The 25211-nt window shown below is 39.3% G+C and overlaps 1 protein-coding gene across 7 annotated transcripts in view; it reads left to right on the top strand.

The window, feature by feature from the left end:
- Positions 1-25211, top strand: part of SH3D19 (SH3 domain containing 19) — an 86835-nt gene that overhangs the window by 56428 nt on the left and 5196 nt on the right. For 5 of the 7 annotated variants that reach the window (XM_055794625.1, XM_055794623.1, XM_055794628.1 and 2 more), the window contains 11 exons: positions 8056-8163; positions 11592-11704; positions 13915-13973; positions 16212-16488; positions 17782-17850; positions 19143-19215; positions 19558-19688; positions 21983-22041; positions 23654-23841; positions 24097-24149; positions 24685-24871. In XM_055794625.1, the coding sequence (XP_055650600.1) occupies positions 8056-8163; positions 11592-11704; positions 13915-13973; positions 16212-16488; positions 17782-17850; positions 19143-19215; positions 19558-19688; positions 21983-22041; positions 23654-23841; positions 24097-24149; positions 24685-24871 (1317 nt within the window). The remainder of the gene's footprint in view (positions 1-8055; positions 8164-11591; positions 11705-13914; positions 13974-16211; positions 16489-17781; positions 17851-19142; positions 19216-19557; positions 19689-21982; positions 22042-23653; positions 23842-24096; positions 24150-24684; positions 24872-25211) is intronic. The other 2 variants (XM_055794627.1, XM_055794626.1) reach the window with 1 other exon arrangement.

Genomic DNA, 25211 nt, shown 5'->3' with positions numbered 1-25211 from the left:
TTTGGATCATCTAGGGTATTTTTACACTTTTCTTATAGCTCAAAAAAGGGATTTGTGCAGTTCATGAAAGTTAAAAGTTTCAGTAATCTGTCAGGTGAGCTCTCTTGTCACTAATCCACTTTTACAAAGGCTTGGAAATGAAATCCTAGTGCAAGTTGAACAGAGTGTAAATTCCATGGCTTCAGAAGATCCATGATTTTACCCGTAGCTTGTATTAGTTGCTATGTTAAAGCATATAGTGTGCCTGCTTGCTTAATGTTCTGGCAACGTATATTTTGGACAAAGAAAATATGGTAACAGTACCTTTAAAAGCACAGCATTTAAATTAAAACCTGAAGGTGATCTTGCTAGAATGTTTTTATTCCTTTTCGTTTGTAGGAGTTATTCTTCTTTCTTGTCTGTCTCTCTCTAAAACAGCATGTAATTCACTGATTGCTCTGTGCCTACTATACCAGAACTCAATTTAAACAAAACACTTTGAAAAGTAGTTCAGAGAGAGCCTTACCTTACCAGCAGAAGACAGCTCTCTCTTTGGATATCTTTGTCATATTAGTGTATTCAATTCTAACAGTAATATGACTAGTAATATGACTACTGCATTTCTTAGTTGTTTTATCTGTCTGTCTGTTTATCTATCTATCTAGCTATTTCAACATCGTACAAAACTTCATTTCTGCTTGTACGGCGAGAAAAACCCCAACCAAACCAGTGCTGCTGCCCATTTGTGGGTATTGTTCCTTCTTGTGGCATGAATGGTGGAATTTGTATCACATTGTAGTCAATTCAGGAAAACTGCTGCTTGAGTAACTCCAAATTTGTCTGCTGTGGGGATATTGCCCAGCTGCTTGTTTTTAATTGCTTCCTCAGGAAGGAAAAGGAAAAAAAGAACTGAAATAGTTCTAACTGGTAGATTAGTCCAGACGTATCTTCAAAATAATGCAGCTTTTCATAGGGTTCTGCTATGTTACTTCTGATGACTCTTCTTGTGGTTAAAGACACCTGTCTCCTTTTTTGCTTACTATCAAAGGTATCATCCCCAGAAAAGTGAGCTGTCTCATCCATTTTAACCTACTATTTGGCTTAATCCCTGGCAAAAACAGATTTACCTGAAGACATGCTCCTGTGGGGTGGAGTAGTGGAGGTAGAGGTTTGTGCTGTGTCCAGTTGGTTTTGCTACGAGGTTGGCCATCTCCAACAGGAGTGGTAACAAACACCCATTAACCCTTCAGGCATTACAGATGTTTGCTTAGTAAACATAAATTGGAGCCTTCAAGGAGCTTGCAAGTGACTCCACTGTTGCCACAGGAGAGGGCTTTATGTTTAGTTTCAGGAAACAAATCAGGTTTTTAAATTACAGCTACATAATAGATGAGGAGCCTTTAGCTTGTCAAATGCAGATGAATTTGCTTTTGAGTTCCGTGTCTATAGATACTATTAAGTGGTAACATGCCAGTAGTAATGTTCTTAATAATAACTGTCTTCTCTGATGATTAAATCTGCTTACTTGACAAGAATGCTTAAAATGCAGATATCCTTTGATCAGAAACATTGTCAAACAACAACAGCAAAATGCGTATTTAAAAGAAGTGTTTATAAATAAAACTATTTTTTTCCTTTGCTAAAAGCATATGAGATTCTTGCAAGGAGATAGCTAGGTATTTTAAACATTATAAATTCCCTTGTCCTTCACACTTCCATTTAAAAGATTTTCTATCCCCTACTGCTTTCGTCTGCTGTGGAGGTTTCCAGCTTACCTGTTTTGGGGAACTTGAATCTCTTGCCAATGAGCAAGCAAGCATTCATTACCTGGCAAGAACGGGCGAGGCTGCGTTTCTTAATCTCCTGAGTAATTTGAGGGTTTGGGGTTTTTTTGTCACCCACTGTATGTTCAAATACTCTCTGGCATGCAATTTTTGAAGTTAGACCAGGTTATGCAACCAATTTCTAACAACATGACCTTGTGGCTGACCTGTTCTGGGCAGGAGGTTGGATTAGACACCTCCTGAAGGTTCTTGCAATCTGAGTACCCTAGTCTTACTTCAACTGGCAAAATAGATTAATGATGGAACAATAGCCTCCAAACTCTCACATAATAGCTCATGCTGGAGGTATAAGCACTCCTTTTTTTGCCAAAAGTAATGTAATTACTATCACCTTTACTGGTATGGACAAGCTAGCGATGAACCAAATAGTTGTGCTCTTAGATACACACAGATGGCAAGTGTGGGCATTCCTGCGGTCTGGGGGAGAAGTGCTGAAAGCTCGGAAAAAGTCCATTTATATCTTTCTTTGTGTACAATGTAGCACTGTAGTTTTCCACCCCATAAATGCTTGTATTGTCATTAAGTGTTATAATAGCCCAAGAAATTTTGCTGTTCTAGTAGCAGATTTTATTTTAGCTGCTTTCCAACTTTTTAACATTGTGAGTGAGATATTTCATTGCTCAGTTAAGGACATCTTACATTTTCAACAAATACATTTAGGTTGGATCCTCAGTTGCATTTCTTAGGATTATTTTTTTTTTTTTAATATACTTTCCAGGGAATATCAAACTCTACATAATTCTTTGACCGTGTGCACTTTCATCATATGGTGGCTAGGCTCCTTTTGCAAACTGCGTGTGAATCCTGTAGACATGCATTCTTCGGATTGGACTCATTCCTCAAAAATAGTGATCACTGGCCTTAAGTTGCCTTGCTTTTTGTGGCGATCCATCAAATGCCAGCAGTCAACAGGGAGCAATGCCTGAACGCCAATGCAAGTAGTTCACTACCTTTTCTCTGCTCTGAGTAGCAATAAATTTTGCTGGATAACCTCTTCCTGTCCTGAAGTCTTTGCACAACTCTCTTTAAAAATTCTTGTTAATGTGTGAGAAGTTTGAGATTTCTGTTTTGGCATCTGGACATAATGTTTCCAGGAAGAAGGATAATCCTCAGGATAAAGCTTTCTGAAATTACTGTGTGCTTGCTTCAGTGTTGTGTGCTTTTGATAGAACAGTATAAGCAGGTGAAATAAAATTAATGCTTTGGCAACAACATTGGAAAAACTACTTATATGTAAAGGTTGTTACATATAAGAAATTTTCACCAGCCTGCTCAAGCACCTGTTTGACTAAATGTGCCATATCAGGTAAAGCAAATCTCCTTGGCCTGACAAACTATAAATCTTTGAATAAAGCAGGACCACACAGTCTGTTCATAGCCTCTACCAAAATAACTGGGCTAGTCATAAAAAAACTCTGTGAAGACCAGGGAGAAAAATCCTAGAATGTTTTCATAGCAGATTTGCTTGTCTATGCTCCAATTTAAGTCTGAAGCCATACTAAGTGTACTCCTGAATACTGTATTCTTTTTATTTGAGTGTTAGGAGAATGCTGAGAAGCCCGAGTTTCCCCTGAGCTTACTTTCAGGTTATGCACAGATTACATCCTGAAAGAGCCTGCATCCCATTCTCCCTCTCTTCCCCCTCCCCACCCCCACCCCCTTTTTCTTTTTTAATTTCCCGGTCTATTAAAAGACATCGTCATGACCAGATCATGGCAATTTTCCATGCAGAGGGAGCTGCAAATTGCGTATTTGGATAAAGGTGGTGTAGTCCATATTATTCTCTCTGGGTCAAAAACACTATTTCTAAGAATGGTGAAATGTTAATTTTGATGATGAAAAATATTGGGGAAAACTGAGATTGGAAAATCACTAATGCTGGAATTTGGGTAGGATACCTGTCTAATATGTCTATTTATAGTTGTAAATAGGTTGAGATTTAGAACATCTGAGTGAACTGACGTCAGACTTGGGCTATAGCATTTCACAGTGTTTCAGCACGGACCCCGTTCCTCTTTGGGATGTTAGCTGTCAGGTTTCCATGAAATGTCCAGCTATATTACTGGTGGGGGCCTGTTGTTGAAAATCTTCCCCCAAGTATGTGTCCACAAGTACCAGAGTAGTTTCATGGGGCTAGGTTTTAATAAAACCATTTGTTGATGAGGCTTGGCTTTATTCTCTGTGCCTGGAAGACCCTGATAACAATACTGTGCTATGTGCAGAGAATGTGTGAGCTTTGCCTGTAACAGCTGATTTAGGGGTTTTTTAATCAAACTTTGAAAGTAGACACAGTTGCATACTTCTGTGGTAGCAAGTGTTGTAATGTCAGCATCAACACCTATCATATTGCACTGTTCTTATCTGTACTGGGAGTACTTCTTGCAGGACTGAGCATCTTCGCAGCAGATAGTACTGGTTGTGCTTTTAGCTTTCCACATCTGATTTGTTTGGAGATTACCCTTATTGCTGCTGAGATGTCTGTTACCATCTTCCTATCACTTACTTAAAGACTACCAATAAATATTTCAGAAAGGTATCCATCTGTCCTGCTCACATGGGCAAAACCTAGCGTTGTTCTGTAACCTCCTAATTTTTTATTTTAAACAAGGATGGTAAATCAGACAGGGAAAAAATCTGTCTCTCCTAAACTGGTAGAAGAAAGAGATGATATATGGTGTATTTGAATACACAGCTTTCGTTTGTTTTTCCTGTGAATAAGCACGTTAAAGGTTTATGTGATAACATGTGTTGAAACAGAAGCAGTAGAAAAGTGAGACTAAGGAAGACACAGGCTTTAAGCATCATTATAAAAGTTTAATAAAAAAAAAATCGATAGTCTGTTGATACGTGTTATGAAAAATGCCTTGCAGATTAATTTCCTTGAGCTGAGAAGCTTTAAATGAGTATATTAACAATTCTGTTTTCACACCTCAGTGAATTATGCTCAAATGATGCCCAATTGTTGTTAAACAACATAAAAATCTGATATGTTGTCAGTCCCACTGCACAAAGCAGTCAGTCCCATTGCACAAAGCAGCACAGTCGTTTACTCAGCCAATTTCTGCTGCAAACCCAACTCTGGGGAATGGAATAACACAAACAAGGTAATGAGTTTTAAACTAATTATGAGGTGACAACAGTATAATTGAACATAAGATAATGAGTGGAAAACTAAGGTTCATCAAATGGTTTTCTCAACCTTAGAAATTACTTTTCTCAGACTTAAAAATTACTTCTTGGATTTATTGATGTAGATACCTTCTTGCCAACTGTTGAGTGGTCGAGAAAACCATTTCTACACATAGCAATGATTAATAGTTGACAAACAGCAATTTTTGTACAGCTTTAAATCTCCCATAAATTTACAAGAATGCGGATCTGTGATTATTTTCATATTTAGAGCATTTCCACTTGGTTTCACGATGTCTATTTTTTTATAAGATGAAGGCTTTGAAAAACTGTTTCCTCATTGTTCATGCAGAACTTCCTTAACCTTGGCAGAACCTTACCTTGAGAGGTGCTCCATGTGCTGGTGTGTTCCCTATGGTCCTGCTGTGTCAAGGAGCCCATGACTTAGCCCTGCTCACCTTTCTTCTGCTTGCCCTGTGTCTCCAGCTTCCCAAGGGGCCAGTGCAGCTCTGAGGCCCAGCTGCCCTGCTGCCTCGCCAGGGTCACTCCTCAAATCTGTTGTAGAGTTGCCAGATAACTGAAAGAGAGAAGAAACCCCAGGTCTGGTTTTCTTTTTTCAGCCACACTAAAGTCACTCTGAACATCAGTGCAAGAGTAGGTAAATCTTTATTTAATGCAGTTCAAATGTTAGTATTGTAGCTAGCAGACGTAGGTATAAAGGAATAAAAGAAAATTATAACTACAGGCTTGCTTTAAGGCCGTGATTTTTGTTTCTTGTCATGATTGTAGTGCCAGAATGTTGCACCCTTCTTGTGGTCTGTGTTTTCAAGTCCTCTAGAAAAACCCTAGCTCTGATGCAGCTTCCATTGAAGAGACTTAAACATTTTGCTGACGAGTGCTAATCCATTACTTAAACAGCACGATAAGTTTTACCCCTACCTTCTAAAACACTGTGTGTTACCTGTGCCTAGTTCCTGGATGTGCCAGTGTCTTTGGGCACAACGTGATGGAGCCATCTTCTGTCTAGATGGTAACGGAGCTTTTTTTTGTACTATAGCCTGTATACCTTTAGCTGTAGACAAATCATTGACCTCTCATGATCTTTTCTACCTGAGGTGTATGCTCGAAGCTGTTTACAAGCAGCCTGTCAGAAGGAATTGATGTGCTTTGATTCATGATTAAAATGTGACATGAAGGTACCCAGGCAGAATTTTGGGGAGCCTGTAGGCAGGCAGGTTATCTTGCCTTGGAGAGAGACCATGGCACAACCCCCCATGGCACTCGTACGTGATGGATATGACTACGAAGAAAGCCTTAAGGCAAGGGAAGGGGCTAGTGGGGGGGGGACATTTGAGCAGCAGTGAACACGCGTCAGCACTGCACTGCAGCATGTTGTCCCTGCTGTGGCTACAGCTGTGCACTGGCAGCGGGAGCTGGGGGCATGGGCAGAGGGGCTGCCAGCTGCAGGCAGAAACACCCAGCAAGGAGGAGCAGCACAGAGGCTGGGGAAGCTGTGACCACCATTGCGTGTGTGTGTGGCAGGACAGTCCATTACGCTGCTATTCAGCAGCTCAGTATTACAGTGTTTTCTCTCTCTGAAATGACTTCGGGACTATTTTTGGTTTGAAAAAAAACCAACAGAGCTTGATGTGTTTGGTTGTCTTCCCCTCTCTCTAAAAATGCCAAATTAAAAAATTTAATTTTTAATTAAAATGCTAAGAAGTTTTTTTTATGAGGTTGTTCATAAATAAATACTGTATTTCTGGATTTTCTTAAATCTTATGTATATTCCAGACACAGATTTCTAGTGTCTTGATAAACTGCATTGTGCTATACTATCCAAAATTATCTGTAAGAAATGATGACTTCATATTACATAATTTTTTAAATCATTTTTTGTAAGTGTTGATGACAAGGTTTTATCAAACACAGGGCTTCCAACTTTGTCAGAAAATGTGGTGGTAGTTTTGAGAAAGGTATGTTTTTATAAAAAGTCCCAAAGAATTTAAAAAGATGCCCAGCATACTTCCTCTCAGAGATTCAGACAGTCCATAAATAACATCTCATTGAGCTACACATCTAAAAAGGCCACCAGAGGAGATAAGACTCAGTTGTTGGGGCTATGAGTATGTGTCATGGAGAATTTATTATCTGGAGTGCTTCTCCAGTTTCTACTTTACACATTTACGATACCGTTAAGCCTTGCCATTTTACTGCAGTTTTTGGTAACTTCATAGAAAAAGGTAGCACTTGTTAACAACAGAGAAGAGATATAAATGAAGTATTGCTCTTTGACATGAAGCTGTACTTGAGAAAGAACTTACTGATTTGGATTTTATTTATGTACAAGTATTTTTACAGCTGTCTTCTACATGTGCATATGTTCCCGTGCCTATTAATAAGAGACTAGTGCTTAAGTTTGTGAAGCATAGAAAACATTGCTCCTGTCTTACTGGTGGAATGATTGGACAGACTTGTAGAGGAGTGAGTGATACGGGCAGGGGCAGAGCTCAGGCACAACTCCCAGTCCTTGGTCTGAATCAGTCTCTCCCATGACACCAGGTTTATAATCAACAAAATGATGGAGAATCTTCCAGGGAATTAGTTGTTCTACAGCGAAAACATTTTGTAATCAGTAATATTTAAATGCTTTGTTTTGTTTTGTTTCTGTAGGAATTTTGTCTGCTGCAGTGCTGATTGTTTAGCTTTGGAAAGATTGTACTGATTAAAACTTCTTAGTGAATGTGTTCACAGCTATGTCTGCATATCAGAGCAACTGCTTTGAAAACGTTTCCCTAAAGCCATCCTGATTTCAGGTCCATATTACTAAGCAATGCAGTTCTTCTTGTTCAGTGGCTTATATAATCCCAGAAGGCATCTGGAGCATGTTTATGTTAAGTCAACTATGAGTGCAGATGTACAGAAGAAACATGTTATTTACAAAAGAGCTGAGTATGCTACTTGCATCAGCCTGATTTAGATCTTTTTTTTATGACTTCCTTGGGTGTGAAATATAAATGTCGTTAATAATGAAAGCAATACCTGGTGAGATTTGTGTTCAAGAAATAAATGTGTTGGAATTTTTTTTTCTTTTTCATTTTAGATCCATTTCAGTTCGTCACCAAAAGTGAACCTGCAAAGGAACAAGCAGCTCAACCAGCTTTAGCCCGGAAACCCACTGTGATCCGAATCCCAGCTAAACCCAGGAAATGTAAGTTCTTCTCCCAAATTGTCTGAGAAATCCCTGTCAGAAAGGAATTTTAACTGGGACTTATTATTTACTAATGGAGTTGCTGTTTACTAGCTACACTTGCTGCCAAAGGAATCCTGTGGTAAGTTTGACAAGATGGAGGAGCCAACCTAAGGGCTGTGGTGGGAGTGAGAAACAGCTGGGAGTCGTGTTCCTCTCTCCCTGCCTCCTAGCTACCTCCTCTGGCTCCCTCCCTTGTGCTAAGTTTGATGTCTCTCAAACCTTATGGTGCTAATACATATCTGAGGTGAACAGGGGGTGTGTGGGGGAGCAGGTCTAGAGGCTGGCAGAGAAGAGCTGGAGACCCTTTCAGCAGAAGCAAGCTTGTCTCATCAACTAAACTGTATCACTGAGCTGTACCTTTAATCAAATTGATTTCTGTTCCGGCATCAGCTGAGAATATTTTAATGCTGCTCCCAAGCTACCTGGATGCCAGGCCCCTACTTGTCAAAGGAACAACATTAGTGTATTAAACTTTGCTTCAAAACAGCTTAGTTGGGATGTAAGCATAGTTATCACAGCTCACATCAAAAAGTTCCCTTGACTCTTGTTAGATTTGAAATCTGTGGCCATTTAAGCAATACTGTTTTGGTAGCAATGGAGGGAATAAAAAAGGCGTGTGAGAATTTGGATGCAAAAACTTGATGTGTTCAATTTTGTGTCAAGGTCTTGACTGTAGTTTTCTGACAGTTGCCATATCCCTAATGCATTCCACCTCTAGTCTTTTACAGCTTTACAAATTATACTGACAACATCTCAGTGCAGACATCAATCAGAGAGCTCCAAGGTCTTTGTGCTGATCATTGCATGCTGGAGTACATAATTGCTCCTGTTTAGCCTTATGTTTTATCCTTAAAGCTTAGGAAGAAATGTCACAAGATACCTCTTAAAACTCATATTTCAAAATCATTTTTTACTACATTGAGTAAGTGTAGAGCCAACTTGTAGCAACTAGATGTCCAGGTGGCTTTTCTCCTAAGACTTTCTCTCATTATTTCCTGAGCTCCCTTCTCCCCCACCCCACCATCCCAGTGCTACAATACTGTTTTCTTTACCTCTGCGTATGTGAGAAATGCAGTGGAAATGATTAAAAATGCAGAGAAGACTGAAGATAAAGCTATGAGGAGAAGTCTTTCTGTTAATACCTGATCATAAATAAAAGGCTTTTGCCATTGGAAGAATATATTTATGAACTACTGTTAAGATTCCAAGACATAATTCTTCTCCACAAAGGAAATAATAATTTCCATTTTAAAAAAGAAAAATAAAACCACTCAAAACAAAACAAATGACCTCACAATTTGTTTTTTCCTTTTCTTTTTTCCCCCTCCTGAGCTGGATTCTCTTTTAGACTTGTAGCTAACCGGTCCCTTGCTGCTCTCTGGTGGTAATTGAACTTTCCGCAGGAGACTGCTGGTCATCCTGTACTCGGCTGTACTTGTCAGGAGGGTGTGAAGGACTGCTTTATGGGAGGCTGTGGCTGCAAGATTAATGGAATGTGGAGGAACAGAAGCAGGTTTTAAGAAAGCAGAGTAGCTTTTTGTCAGGTGGGAGCTGCTGCAGAAATGTAAGCTGTTAAAAGTTAAGAAATGAGTACAATTGGGCCAAGGTAGAACATGGATACAGTAGGATTTACTTGTTAAGAGGGACACGTAACCTCAGTACAAGCGGTCCTTCACCATCGTGGGTATGGAGGGAGATTAATTCTGGCAGGAGCCAGCATGAACCAAAAAGGAAAGTTCCAATAAACCAAAAAGAACCCTGCCAAGTACTACCAAAAAGGGAACAGAGCTGGATGCTTAAGAACTTCAATTTCAGTAAAGCACTCATTGACCGTTAGTATTTTTGTCAAGATGTAATTAGAAAGGAAGCTTTAAAATTCCACTTCAGTTATTACTTTTAGAAATCACTGAAAATAGCACCTGCCGCCTTGTTCTTGGATTTGGGGTGGGATTTTTTTTCCTTTATTTCCTTTAATTTTGGTCTGTAAAGAGTGAAAGTGAGGAAACTAGGCCATCCGTGTATATATCAAGATTTGAAGTGGTGTGAATGAATAAATCTCTTGTGCTTTTTATATATCAGTAAGGTATGATAAGAGGAGATTTCTTTTGCAGTTACTGTCAGGTGTTGGCTTTGCTTTTCATCCATCATACTACCTTAGAAGAGTGATGAACTTTGCCAGCGTTTTTTCCCCTGTGCTTGGCCACTGCTAACACTGTAGCTGTGGCTGGCTCCTAAGAATAAGGGATTTATTCTTGAACTGATCAATTTTTAAACACTTTAGATCATAATAATGCAACTGAGGTGTTAAAAACAAACAATACTTCTCCTTTCTATGCATTGTTTCTTTGTTGAGAGTACATTTCATGAAATGAGCAACTGAAAGTTTTCGTTTTGATAGAATCTCCTTGGGTTTTGTCATCAGTCTGTAAATGTCCAGGCTGTCTACACATATTTTTACATAAATCCAAGACTGGCTGGAAGTCAAAGAACGTTAGTGTCTGAAGTTCTTTGTATGAAATTAATTTACTTGGGATACAAATACATTGTAAGATGGCAAAGTTCCAATATATAAAGACAAAATGATGGGTAAATATGTTGGCAAAACCTGTCCAAGTGCTTCCCAGGTTTTAATGGCAGAGGTGTTGAAAGCAGGTATCTAATTAGCAGGCTTTTGTGTTCTTTATTGTGACTGAGTACATGGTCACTCTTCCTTAGTAAAAGCCGTACTGTTTCCTCTTCCATGTCCTAGATTTGCTTAGCTCCTTAAAGACTACCAGGGAGCTTCCATCTCTGTTTTCTTTCTGTCACCCTGAATTTTGTAGCAGGCAACAGTTTCTTTTCTTGCCTTTACCTTTCTGGAGATTTTTCCATCCAAGTCTCCTGATCTTTCAGGGTTACTTGAAATAACCCTCAGCTGTTTTCCAGCCTGAATGATATTCCAGGAGCTGACAGCTGAAAAAAGTGAGCCACTTTAAAAATGTGACTGAGAGATGGTGATGGTGTTTCAGGGTATCCAGTAATGAGCTTGACATTCCCAGGGGTAGAAACCCTTCTGCTAGTCTAATATTATATCAACAAGTATTGCAGTTGAAACTCTGAAGCCCTAGGATAACTTGCTGGTGTCCTGAGAGTAAAGTGAAGATCCAGTACGCAGGATGGGAAGTACTCCTGAAGTCAACCTCAGAGTTGGCAGTAGTCCCTTCGTGTCCCTTTTCTCTTCACTAGCCTTTAACTGGTCCTGCCCATCGGCTGCTCTGGCTTTGAGGAAGGAAGTTGCATTCACAAAAAAATGCCCCAAACCAAGGTGGATTCCCTTACCTATTGTTGGTCCATGTAAAAAAGCTATTAATTAGACTTTAATTCAGGAACTTTTTCCTTTTTTACAGCTTTAAATGACATCCCACATAGCCCTCCACCGCTTCCTGCTGAAAAGCCTATTGGGAACACCTTGAATATCACAGTGGGAAAACCCGACAGTGCTGACCTAGTAAAAAAAGTGGTAAGTTAGAACTGTTTTCCTATTACAACTTTGTCTGCTTTGGTTAACAGATCTCTTCTGACTCTCAAGAATTTGTAAAGTTATTTGAAGGACCAAAGGATGAAACGGACTACTCAAAAATATAAGGCTTTTTTCTTTTAATTGTGTTCTCTAATTTAATTAGGTAATTTAGACTGCTTCGTTTCTCAAAAGCACTTTGTTGATTTTAGTATACTTTGATCACATCTATCTTCAATTTTCTGTATTTAGCAGCTGGAATCAGGATATTCTACAATTTAGTTTCAAAAGCACTGCAAAATGGTTCAAATCCCATGAGATTTACATAGTTAAATATTGTCAAAGTCCTTTATAAATGTTTTTGGGGTTTTTTTTTACCTTCATATACACAGTACCTCTCAGTGTCTATGCTAATTTCCAGGTAGGGAAAACTTTCCTGTAGATGAATGAAGCTTGCTTTCTTCAGCTTTTTGCTTCTAGTTATTTTCTACTGGTCCTATCAGAGCCTGAGTAGAACCATCTATTTTGGAAAGTAAGGCTCTGCTCCTCACTCCTGAGCACATAGTAATGGTAGACTTCGTAGCTGTGTATTCTATATGCCCTTTGAGACAGATTTACAAAAGGCAATTAAAGTAAACCAGAAAATGACAGTAGAATTTCCAAATACTGAGTGCTGTGATGACAAGAATGGCAGAGAAACCACAGGCAGTAAAAAGATCAGATCAAAAGCCCTCACTAGATGGACAGCTGCCAATAAATGTCTTTGTGGCTACCTCTAGTAACAGGATAAAGAGGTTTTTAAATGCCATGATTGAAGAGGCTATTCATAGAGGTCCCATCTTTTCTAGATAATGCTGAAAAACTAATTTCTGATAGAAGACATTAAATAACATTTTATACAATGCGACCTCAAAACTTCTACAATGTCATCCAGGTTATTGTGACAGACATGTAAGCTTCAGAGGATTTTTTTTAAGAAAAAGACTGCATCAAATCCACTGAAACATTTAAATCTTAGCTTTGGAAAGATAAGAACAACTGTGCTTCTGAAACTAGTATTGTTTGTCAGTGAAAGTGATTAACCAGCAACAGTAAAAATTGTTGACCGTAAGCAGCAGTTGGCACAGATTATCTTCCTTTTCACACAGAAGAGCAAAAATTTTGGTATGAGGGTAACATCCATCTGAAAGTGGTTACTTGTTTTCTTTCTAATCAGGATCATTTAATCAGGAACATTCATATGGGGACTTAATCAAGGGTCAAAATTTTGTCACAAAATGCATCTAGGTATTTTCTAGGTGGGCAAAATCACAGAAATTGTTTACCAGTTTTAGGCACAAGTATTCCTAGTTAAGTAAACAAGCCTGTTCAGACCTATTTAAAATTACTGATTCAAAAAGGATACTGCTGAACCTAGATTCAGCACTCTGATTTACCGTGCTGGTCCCCGGGCAGCTGTGCTTGTTCGGTGGAGCTGGCAGTACTCCCTGGCACTGGGGTGAAAATGAACAGCAGGAGGCAGAAAGGATGGTGGCTTCTTAATCCGTTACTGTGGTCCAAGCCCTTCAGATGTGGCACATGTTCCCCTCTGCTGACTCTGCTACAGTATAGTAGTGCTCTGGCAGGACCAGGACAGGCATCTGGGAGGAGTGAAGCCTTTATCTGCCAAAGCAAGATTCACCAGGGTTTATCTGTTAGATCTCTAGGAAACATACTTAGATGCCGCCTTTAATGAGAGCTAACGTTATTTGCAAGAGACGTTGTCCTGTGTGAGTTGTGTCAATGTCATATTTTCTGCTTTAAGCCTGTTCAGAGTGTTTCATCTGTCAAAGTTAAATGAAAATTGGTAACGTAACTGCAGCAGCTGGAATCCTACGGGCAGTGAAATTGTACATTTGTATGACGCTCCTGAATTTGGCTCTTAAGCTCTGACTCCTATATAGTAGGAAAAGAGGGCTGAGTCATGCCTAATGCACAATTTAAGCTGTGATTCAGGTAGTCAACCAGGTTATTTACATCTCCTTCTGTGTCCAACAAGACTTTAAAATGCTAGAACACACCATAATACTTACAACTTTATTTCCAGACCTCCAGAAAACCTTGTTTTTCCTGTCTGTAGGATATCATTTCATATAAGAAATGCATCATTTAAACAAGATCATTTTTGTTTCTTAGGCTTAAAGAAATGCCTTCTTTCTTTTGAATCTTTGTAGGAGTTGGATCATTCAGAACAGGGTGGAGTGGCTCAGCTAGAACCTGTACTACCCCCAAGGTAAGTGCAATTCTTTAGTGACTCACTTAAAAGTGGTGTTTCTGAGTTAGTTTGCCTAGTTAGTTTCAATGTAGACACTATGAACTCCCTAGTCCTAATTCAGTAGGTTTGGGTAGATGGTATGCTCACTAATAAATAGGCAGGACTAAGTTGCTACCTAATTAATACTTGTTTGTACATTATTGGTATGAGCAGGGAGATTATAGGAGGACAACTGTTTGGCTCTTCAGCTAACGTACAGTGGCTGCTGACAGTCACTCCCTTCTGCATCTTTAACCTTTTCACTTGCGGCACTTGCACTTGTGGCTGGGTTTGAGTGGTGAAGGAATGGAGGTGGCAGATGCTGGGCCAGCACCTTTCCAGAAGCACTGGCTAGTTTATACCATTCATTTCAGACCTAAAACACTTGTAAAGGTGTGGAATCAACTAACCTTGGGGTTTTTTATTCTCTTGAACCAGCAGGAAAGAAGGTCTGCAGAGGAAAAAGTAGCTGGACCAGCCTTAAATTCAGGTCCGCTAAATGGCAGAGGCAAACTGGAGGGAGATAAGACATTGGTTAGCTAGCTCACTGTGGCTATCTCAACACAAGAGTTTGCTCTGTTGTGTCAGGACAAGAGAATCTTTCAGTTATTAAACTTAGTCTATCAGCAGTAATGAGTATTCATTAACAGGAAAGAATGTGGTAGTTGTACCCACAAGGGAACACCTCATTATTGCCCCTTACAGGCTTGTTACTTTCTGCTGTTTAGCATAACAGCATTCCTGATTCTCCTGAGGATCTCTGGAACTGCAGTAAATGTTTTGTCCTTTCACTCTTCTGTTCAAATAGATTTTATTTATTTGGGTTTTTTTAAATTAAGCAGTAATAATTCTCTGAATTGCTTGTTAGGGTTTTCTTGTTTAGTTGAGTTGCCTTACAAATGTATGCATTGGTTTATTTCCAGGTTTAATGCAGTCTAACTTGGAATTTCCCCTTCCCCGTATTAAAAATGCTTAGTTTAGGATGAGACCAAGAAAGGGGAGAGGTGGAAGTTGAACAGAAGCAGAAAATTTGTTTGGAATTTAAAAAATAATCCATACTCAGATAGTAGTAGAGAGCTCCTATCAGGAGCATTAGTAGAGCACCAATATCTTCTCAAGTGGTGGATGACACTCACAAAGTATGTCAGAAGGACAGTCTGGAGGTGTACTAATGCATGTTTGATGTGTTTGATGATTTTTACAGACTCTTTATGCAAGCAAATAATTACGCTGAATTACACTATGTGGAAAAAAAGAGAGGCAATTGTAGCAGAAACTTGGGGTAACTGGCCAAAGATTTCCCCAATAACAATCAAACAATACTGTATTTTTTGAATAGTGGTAGTGTCAAGTTTCTTAATAACAGGAAGTCAAAGTTTTATGTACATGCTTATTTGTAACAGAGATGATTTTTAATTAGCAAATTATTGATTTGGCTACTCTCTTCAATTCTAAAAATCATGGCTTGTGTATACCGTATAGGCAGGTTTTTTTAAATCAATGCTTAATAGGGGGGATTTTTAGATTTTTAATTTTTTTTTTAATTACCACTGTCACTTACTAGTGTCTGATTTTGTTTTCGAAACTACTGGTACAATAATGAGAGTGTGGTACCTCCAGCATTGCCAGAAAACTGGAGAATTTTCACCAGCGTTCCTTTCTGCAGTAGACATCTGTTGCATAAAAATGGTAAATTCTGCTATTGATGCCATTGTGCAAAGTGGTGTCATATGTCATGAATTTCAGCAGAGGCCCAAAAGTCACTTCAGGTAAGTGACATCCCAGGGTATGAGCTAGGCTGATTGCTGAAGACCAGCTAGATCAGCAGAGCTTCTCAGGGCTTTCACTGAAGCTCTCCAGTAGAACTCCATCCTGAGGCAGCTTCAGACAAAGCTCTTTCTAACGGTGGATTGCTGAAAGAAATCCTGCTTATCTAGTGGGCTCCCAAGAAAGCTGTCAGGCTGCTGCTAAGTAGAAGTGGTGAGCAGACTTGGAAATATGTGGGCAAAGGACCTGTCTTAAGGACTTGATCGTCCAGTCCCACTATCTGAAGAGTTCATGTATTCCCAGAAAGCTTCAGATACTACAGACTGTACAGCCCAGGTCATCACGAGCCACGTTTCCTTATTGCATACTCTATAGCTAGGGCTGTGGTGGAGGATGAGGTGGCAGGCTTATTAATATGCATATTTCACTGATGTTTTGCCCAATTTTTAGGCCTGTGGATGGAAAAATTATACCTGCTCGACCTCCCCCACCTAAAAGTGTTCCTGGAAGGCCACCTCCACCAAAACTCTCTGCAGCCAAGACCACCTCCCAGAAGGATGTTCTGTCACGATCTGCTTCTGACATCGCTCCTGATAAAAAACCCAGCAAGTTCAGATTGGGACCCAAGAGAGCAAAAAGTTCAGTCTTTAAAAATCCAGATCCAGCATTACCTCCTAGGCCTAAACCAGGTCATCCTCTCTACAATAAGTACATGGTGAGAACAGAGGTACTGTATCTGAGACTTGTTTATAGAACAGTGCTGGTGAGAACAGTAGTGAAAAAGGTAGTAAGGTGGGTTACTGTGGTGTGGCTTTCAAAGTGTATCTATCAGCATAATCTTCCTTAGAAAATACTAATAGGTAAATAGTAATAAGTACTGTGAGGTAATACTGGAGAAGGCAATATATACATGCAAAGTATAGATATATGTGTGTGGGGGGGTTGTGTATATATGTGATTTTTATATTTATATCTTTAACGTATAGCTTTTGGGTTTGAGGGGTTCTTTTTACAGTCACCAGTTCTGAATTCTATTACAGCACATAAAACGATGCTAAATAATTGTGTTTGTATACTGGTTTTCCCTGTATATGTGAAAATGCTCAAGGAAACGGGGGGAGCATTAGAACTTAAAAAGTAGTTGTCCTTGCTTCATCAAGCCTACAAAGAGTGAGGAACGTAACATCACTTATCTTACATTTTCATTCTATTGATACCATCCCTTTTCATTATAAAAATGTTTCTTTTTGGTATTTACATGTGTTATTAGGGACTATTAAATGTAAGTGGTTCAACATTATGGATAAAGAGGAGAGAAATTGGTCAGTCATCAGAGCTGGTGACTGCTTTAATCAGTGTTGGTGTCAAAAAAAAAAGCACCCACACAACGTCAACATTCACCAGTATGAAGTGGAAGTTTTCTGTTGCCATATTTTTGATCTTCACTCTTGCATTTATATCCTTGGTGGAGCAGAGGAGCAAGTAAGAGAGCGAAGGGTGTATCTAAGTTAACAGTAGGAAGAGCTTTGAGATAAGGGAAGCCTGTTGCTTCCTCTCCAGTGTAGCCACACATATTTACACAAGAAACATGTGACATTGTTGTAGATGAGATTTTCTTCAGTAGCAGGTCACTAGTAATTCCCTGCCCTCAAGTGTTACTGTCAATGAATTTTTTCCCCCCAAGTTGTTTTTCCAGCGTCCTCCATGGCAAATGAACACATTTCTGTGTCAGTGTGTCGCTGAACATCATGTACCACGTGGTATGGTAACAGCTAGGTAGCTAAGAAACTTTTAAAGCAGGTGGTAACACCTGGGTTTCTCGAAGTGGCCTTCGTATCACCAGCAGTCCGTTCTGAATGCCTTCCAAAGGAGCTCGTCCTCTTCCCCCGGACTCCTAAATTAGTTACCTGTAGTAGGTGGTTTGATTATTTCCATCATCTGACCATTTTCACTTGCAGTAGGAATTTCCGGTGCTTAGAAATTAAACAATTTTTTCCATTTACCTTTGTTTCTATTCAAGCAACCTGTGCCTCATGGAGTTGCCAAGGAAGATTGTCTTCCCAGAAACACTGGAGAACTGTCCTGTAAGGTAAGGCATTTTTTTTTTCTGCTGATAAATATTTAATGAGCGAGACTGCCATTGCATTACAGTATCAAGCGCTTTAGGCTTTAAAGGTTACACTAAGAAATGTAATAGTAGTTTATTACATCCTTGTGTTTCTTTAATAAAAACAAAACAACCATGAAAACAAAACCCAATAATGGTTATTTGCTTTATAGCACAGGGACATTCTGCTTACAGAGCACAGCAACAGTAATTACTTGGGAGTGCCAGAAGGGAAAGAAACTGGTAAAGTTCCTCTGTCTCATAGGAAAATAATCACTCCCTTGGCTGAGTATCTGAAAAGTGGGCAAAAGATAAGCGAGTAGTTTCATGAAGTGGTTGTACATGATGTATCAGTGAATTGGCTTTGACATATGGATATCAAAGTATTTTCCTCTCTGGGCTTCTACAATACCTAGCCTGGTTTTAGGGCATGACTGTATTCATATTAAATAGGTAGTATAAGTTATAGCTGTTAGCAGCCTTTTTGATTATTATCAGAAACCTGCATGGCTGAAATAGATTTCTATGCAATCTGCTGTTATCTGTTGTAATTCATATTATTCTGGCCTTATCTTTGTCCGTGTTGGGGTTGTTGTACACAATTAATGACTTCGAATGTAATTCACACACAGTGATTATCATTGGTACAGTCTAAAACTTCCTAGTGGATGGGATAGAGAAGAAGGCTCAGCATTTTTCACATTTTGAGTGTAATTTCCCTTTATAAAGATCTCACAACAAATTTGTCATTTCCTCTCTGCGTTATCTTCTGTAAGCAAAGGTCTATGGCTTGCTGGCCCCTCTAAAATGCTGGGCAGTCAGCAGATGTGCTGCCCAGGCTGAGTGTGCTGGGGAGGGTTGGGCTGGAGGGTTCTCTCCGAGCGAGGAAGAGGAACTGGCAGCACACAGGACCAACCAGCAGCGCAAAACTTGGCCACAACCCTTGCAATGAGAGTTGCTATCATTGCTCCAGATTTCTGACCCACAGAGACAGCTGAGGCTTTCTCTATACTGGGAAAAGTTACGTGCCTTCCCTTCCTTTTACTGGCTCAGAAGTAATTTTGGTGAAATGCATTCCAGTTTACATTGGCAAAAGGTGTACAGAATGCAGACCCATAGATGTGTGACCCATGCTAATTATTGCCTCCAAAGGTGATTCTCTGATACCAGAACAGTGTGTCCAAGGTCAGAAAATCACTTTCAGAGTACATAACAGGGAATCTCTGTTAGTATCTTCTGTGATTTAGAAACCATTTGGATTTATTTGTTGTCAGGATTCAAACCACCCTCCAAAAGTTTCCAACCCAAGCGTACCTCATGCTGTCGTCCTGCATGATTTTCCTGCAGGTAAGTAAATGTGAATATTCTGGAAGCTTGTTTTACTCCAAGACTTTCAAATGGGAACTTTTGTAGGGACTAGAACTTAAAAATTATGAGGAAGCTCAGCCTGCAAGGTCTGCGTGTAGAGTTGTTCAAATCCATGGGTTTAGCTATAGTTGGGCTAGCCTTTTAGTTAAAGCTAACTGGTTTATCAAGTAAAGTTACCCATAATAATTGCATTACCCAATTACGAAACAAACATTACACAATTACTCCAAAAACTCATTCTGATTGTCTGTGGGGTTTATATGAAGGTTTTACTTTGAGAAAATTGGTGAGTGTGACAAATAAAATGATGCTGTCTTACAGAGCATGCTGATGACTTGAACCTTCATTCTGGAGACACCGTTTGTCTGCTGGAGAAAATCGATACTGAGTGGTACAGAGGAAAATGTGGGAGTCGCACAGGGATATTTCCTGCCAGCTTTGTTAAAGTAGTTGTATGTAGGCCTTGTATGCATTGCTACATAAGATCCTATTGCAGTTGTTTTCTGGTTCAATTTAACTATGGATCCTGTGTGTCTTAACTCCATTCTGTAGCTGGATAATCTCTTTTCCCTCTGGCAGTGCAGAAGACCTATCTACTTGTTTGTGTGGTATTAGAAAGATGCTTGATTTGGCACAACCGACTTGTGTTATGGGGATTATTTTGCTGTTAATTTGAGGCCAAGTGAGAAAATCATGGCCCTTACCAGATTCTCTTTGTTAACCTGGGTTGTTTCTCAGGGCCTGCAGAGCAGGTTATTTTTCAGAGCCACACGTAAGAATCAACACTCAGTAAGATGGTTGCTTTTTGTGCCTCCCCTCAACCCCCCAGCTTCTCTCATTTTCTTACCCCTTGAACTGGACTGGAATCACCACTTTTATAGCCTTGTGGTGAACTAGGTCAGGGCAGCAGCTGCACCCAACGAAACATGTTTTTTTTCTTCCCAGAATATTTTTTTTCCAGCTGGATCAATTCACCTAAGTGGCTAACTAAGTGGCTGCACAAATGGTTGTGCTGGCACAGTGCAAGGAGATGGTGTTTTTGCAAATGAGCAGCTTAAAGCAATCCTGTTACTGAATGTGACGCTTGACAGTGATGGCAGGCAAGAGACAGGTGCTGTTTTGGAGTCCAGTAGCAATTGAGTGAGTGCCTCATCTTTAAGAGAGACACAGTATGGTTCACTGGGTCAAAAGCTGGGTCAAATCTACTGCAAGCCTGAGTCTGACATTGAACTATTTTGTGACAGTGGGAAAAGCCGTTGGGCTGTCCACACCCGCATAGCGAAGGTGTATGGCTGGGCATTAAAGACAGTAAGTGTCTGTTGTCAGGACAGCTGGTAGAGAGGAGCACTGCTGGTAACTGCTGGTACATGGACAATACCAAGCCTTTGGTAACCATCAGAGAGTGTAGGGTGTCTGTCTGGTTTGTAATGGTGCTACTCAAGAAAGATTTTAGAAGAGCTGAAGAATAAAAACTAAACTCGGGGTTAGTAATAATGGAACCACGCTCGATTCACTTTCATGAGAAAGAATTGTTAGCTAAATTGCACAGACCAACAATTTAATTTAAAAGCCTTTGTCACTACTGATGGCTAATAGTGAAAAGATTTTGTGTGAAAGCAGTGGAATGAGTATTTGGAATCAAAGTCAGCATTGATACAGACAGATACAACTTCATAAAAGCTAGGGAAGACGTATTCCATATTTCTGTTCTAGTTGTAAAAGGTGGTTACCCTTTGAGTGCAAAAATCTTTTGTTTCAGCAAAATTGAAAAAAAAAAGCAAAAAGTGTGTAGTACATGAGGCTAATTTACTGAGTGAATTCTCCTGTCCATTCATGTGAGATCTGATCTTGATACAAGGTCTCTACATAATACACTATAGTGTGTTTTGCAATATTGAGCTGGGTAGGAGACCTAACGATGATACATGGCTATTGCTTCCCACAGAACCTTTGTTAGAGGAGCTGGTATCTGTGGTACTTCAAGAGCACTGCAAAGGTTATTTGTCCTAAAAGGCAGCATGATTTCCTCCAGTCCTTCACATAAGCTAATGAAACATTCTTGTTGATTTTAGGGGAACTGGGTCACGTGATAGCAAGCACTCAAAGCTTCTCACTGGGGTCTCTAGGCTTGCAGTCTTATACATCTCACAGATCATCCTTCATGTCACAACGAAACCACAACTGAAGTCCTCTTATGATAAAGGACTTCAATGCTCTCTGGTATATCCATGTATTGATTTTCTAAATTCTGTTTCTCCAGTTCAAGTGAGATTTGTGAGATGTATTTTTGTTTGGAGGGCAGCTGGCTGCCAAAGCCCAGAAAAGATAAGTGTAAACAATAGTTTTGTCTATTGTGATATATTGCGCTAGTAAATAATAGAGAGCAATTACCAAATGAAAGTTGGGAGCTAAATGCAACACATGCAGTAGCATCCAGTCCTATATTCTGTCAATCAATCATGCCACAAGTAGAAACAGTAAACCTGTTTCGTAACAGAAAACATTTAAGAGTGCTTCTTGCTTGCATGAGATTGAAAAATGAGAAATCAGGCATACAAACCCCAAATCTACATTAATACGGTCATATATCATATCACGCCAGTGACTGTAGAGCGTCACATGGAGTTCATAACTGGAGCTTACGCTTAGCTGAAAAATAGATTATTTTAACTAGTTCCAAGTTTATTGTAGTTATGTTGCCACGTCCTTGAAATGGAAGATTTTACTTATTTTGTTGTCTTATTAGATTGATGTTCCAGAAGAAGGCAACAGGAAAAAAATACCCGGTTCATCACGATGTATTAAGTAAGTCAGATAAATCTTATTTTCTTTCTCGTGTTGATTTACTAGGAAATAAAAAGCAAGATAACTTTGAGGCAGGTGTTATCCGCACTGAGGTTAATACAGTTAACAGTTTCTTCACCAAAACACATTTTAAAAATTAAGCTCTCAAAACTGAAAGTTTTTGACATTTTAGTAAGACTCATGTTCAGGTAAAAAATGCCTAAAAACTTGCTTCATGGCTTAAAAAAATTAGTAGATCACTTTATAATAAATGTTTATAATAGATATAGTCCCCTTCGCTCACTTTCCTTCCTTTTACAAGCTGTATTAGAAGAGCATTTTCCATCATTTTTCATTAAAATCGGTTACAGAAACTGTGAACCAATCTGATTAACCTCAGCAGCATCACACTCCTCTCTGCTCCTGGCCTGGTTATTTTCTTCCAGTATCCTCGTAAGATGTAACATGGTAGGGCTCCTAGTCATCTGAAAGAACAAGATAAAATGGGACAGAATATTGCTATACTTGAAGTAGAGAAATCTAACTTTAAATTGTGTAACTATACAGGTGAACCTAAAGTTTCCCAGATAAAATTACCAGATGTACTTCAAGCACTTTCATTTCTGATTTGCAAAGAACTTGTACTAAGATTTGTGGGCAAGGAACAGCTTTTCAGGCTATGTTTACCTAATGATGAGTTATTGGATTTTGTAATCATTCATTGCAGCAATTAAAGCAAATTCAGATAGAGGCAGGAACTACTAGTTTCAAAGCCAGCATTCAGTTTGCTCTTCAGATGGCATTTGGCTTATATTAAATGAAACTTTGTTTTTAGAAGCTGCTTCTACAATTAAGAAAGAAACAAAGTGCTAGCTGTGTCCTGAAGCTTTTGCAAAGATGGGAGTGGGACTCAAGCTTCTTAAATTGGTTGCATGCTATGATACTATAGAAAGAATTAAAACCTATTATCACTTTTTTCCAGCATGGTATTTCTGATAAATCAAGAATTTTCTTAGGGTAATTTCTTCTGTTCATTTTATTAATTTATTAAATTATTACCTCTAAGTGAGGGAAAATATTAATTACATTTTATATAGTTTCTTCAGTATTATACCAAATTATCAGATGCATTGTTGTTTATTTCTTCAATGGAAAAGTTACTTCCCTGTGCCTGGGATAGGTTTATACAGAATAAAGCTTGTCAAAGTAGATAACAACTAGCTTCCCTGTGTGAAGCCTCCACGTATTTGGGATTTGGAGCAAACACCCACCCCCCCACCCATGTTTGATTACATCTAAATTGGATGCTAGCTCAAAAAAACATCGACCTCTCAACAAAAGTGCATCAGGACACTTACTTGGATATAGGCAAAAATATAAAAAGGGAGAGGTAGCCTAGAGACAAAGTGATACCTTTTTGTTTTTTGGTTTTTTTTTTGTGGTAGGGTCTTACACAAAATCCTGTAGCAGGGATGGGAACCAGGGCTAGTCTCCAGCTTTCCCCGCATTCTATCTTCAGTGCATTCTTTCATCATTTTAAAGATAGCAATCCATTTTTTGCACAATGCCGTCTTATTAGTAAGCAGGCAATAATAATAAATAAGCTAAGTAAGTTTCTTTTTTATTTGTGCAGAGGCCCAAGATGTGTAGCACGATTTGAATATATTGGAGATCAGAAAGATGAGCTCAGTTTTTCAGAAGGTGAAACTATTATACTTAAAGAGTATGTAAATGAAGAATGGGCCAAAGGAGAGCTCAGAGGCTCGTCTGGAATTTTCCCCTTGAACTTTGTGGAAGTAATTGAAGATCTGCCTGGAACAGGTATGAATATGTTGCAAAGATCTTCAAGAACGTGGTTTTGTACTGCATGCGTGTAGGAGAAAAGTCCAAAAGGACAATAAAAGCGGGAAGGAGGTAGAAAGGAAGAGAAGACAGATTATTTTTTTTTAAAAAAAGGAATAGTAGGACTTCTTAAGAAGCTATTCTTACAATCGCTTTGAATATCTAAAGTCTTTATAATTAGTAACATTATGAATAGTCATCGCTGCTATTCTAAATTCTGCTTTACTTATGCAGGTACAGGAGCAGCACTGAAGAACAAGGTGGAGGTTTCTTCTTCCCTTCCTCAGGTAATGAAGTTGTATAGGTGAGGGCCAGAATTTACATAGTGGTTTCACAGATTTACACAGACATTTACATATTATAATGTCAGATTAACTTTAAATCTTTAAACCACAACTTCAAACCTGAACGCAACACAACTCCCACAGTGCACAATGCTGCAAGGTCACATCTTGAATTCTGACAGTTGGTCTAAACTGATTGTATTCATAGCTTCTGGCAAGTTAGCATAAGTGCATTTTTATCCTTTGTGCTTAAGCAAATTCTCATTAGCCCTATTTTAAGTATTGCTGCAGTGGTCTAATTTTGAATTTATTAATCCTGTACCCTGCTACCAATGATAAAAAGGAACACATCTGAGCCTGGATGAAATTCTGTGGTAATTGCTGAAATGCCATTCTAGCCTACATCTGTAGTGATACTGTGGAATGAGAGAGAGTCAGGACACCTGTGGTCTGTACAGCTGCGTTCATCACTATCCACAGCTTACAGGCTCCATTAACGCTTCTAAAATTAATGCGTTTCTTCTGTTCGCTTGACTAGAACAACAGACGCTCAACAGAGTGGTGTGAAGCGCTTCATGATTTTACAGCAGAAACCAAAGATGATTTATCCTTCAAAAAGGGGGACTACATCCAAATATTGGAGCAAGTAGATTCAGAGTGGTATAGAGGAAGACTGAACGAAAAGGAAGGAATTTTCCCAGCAGTTTTTGTTCAGACCTGCTCAGGTACGGTGCTCCTACTAGATGTCAATTCATTATTCTGTCATGACAGATTTCTGGGAGAAACCAACTATTCCACTGCATTAACAAGCTACACACCACCACAGTCCTTAGTATCCTAAAGCTTAACTAACTGTTGAGCGACCCTCTCTAATAATAGCACTATAATGCTCTAGTCAGCGAGTAATCTGGGAGGTGATAGGCATACTGGGATGGTCTGAAGTGTCATCTGGGCACAGGCAAAACAGGACCATCGAGTTGCCTATAGCAGGAATTCAGGGGTGCAAAAGGTGGGGGGAAGCCCAGTTTTCCCTCAGCTGAAGAGAAACACTGCAGCACTGCCAAA

Source organism: Falco peregrinus, chromosome 2 (genome assembly GCF_023634155.1).
Source record: "Falco peregrinus isolate bFalPer1 chromosome 2, bFalPer1.pri, whole genome shotgun sequence".
NCBI lineage: Eukaryota > Metazoa > Chordata > Aves > Falconiformes > Falconidae > Falco > Falco peregrinus.
The sequence above is the reverse complement of the archived record's forward strand: the minus strand, read 5'-3'. Positions and strand labels throughout refer to the sequence as shown.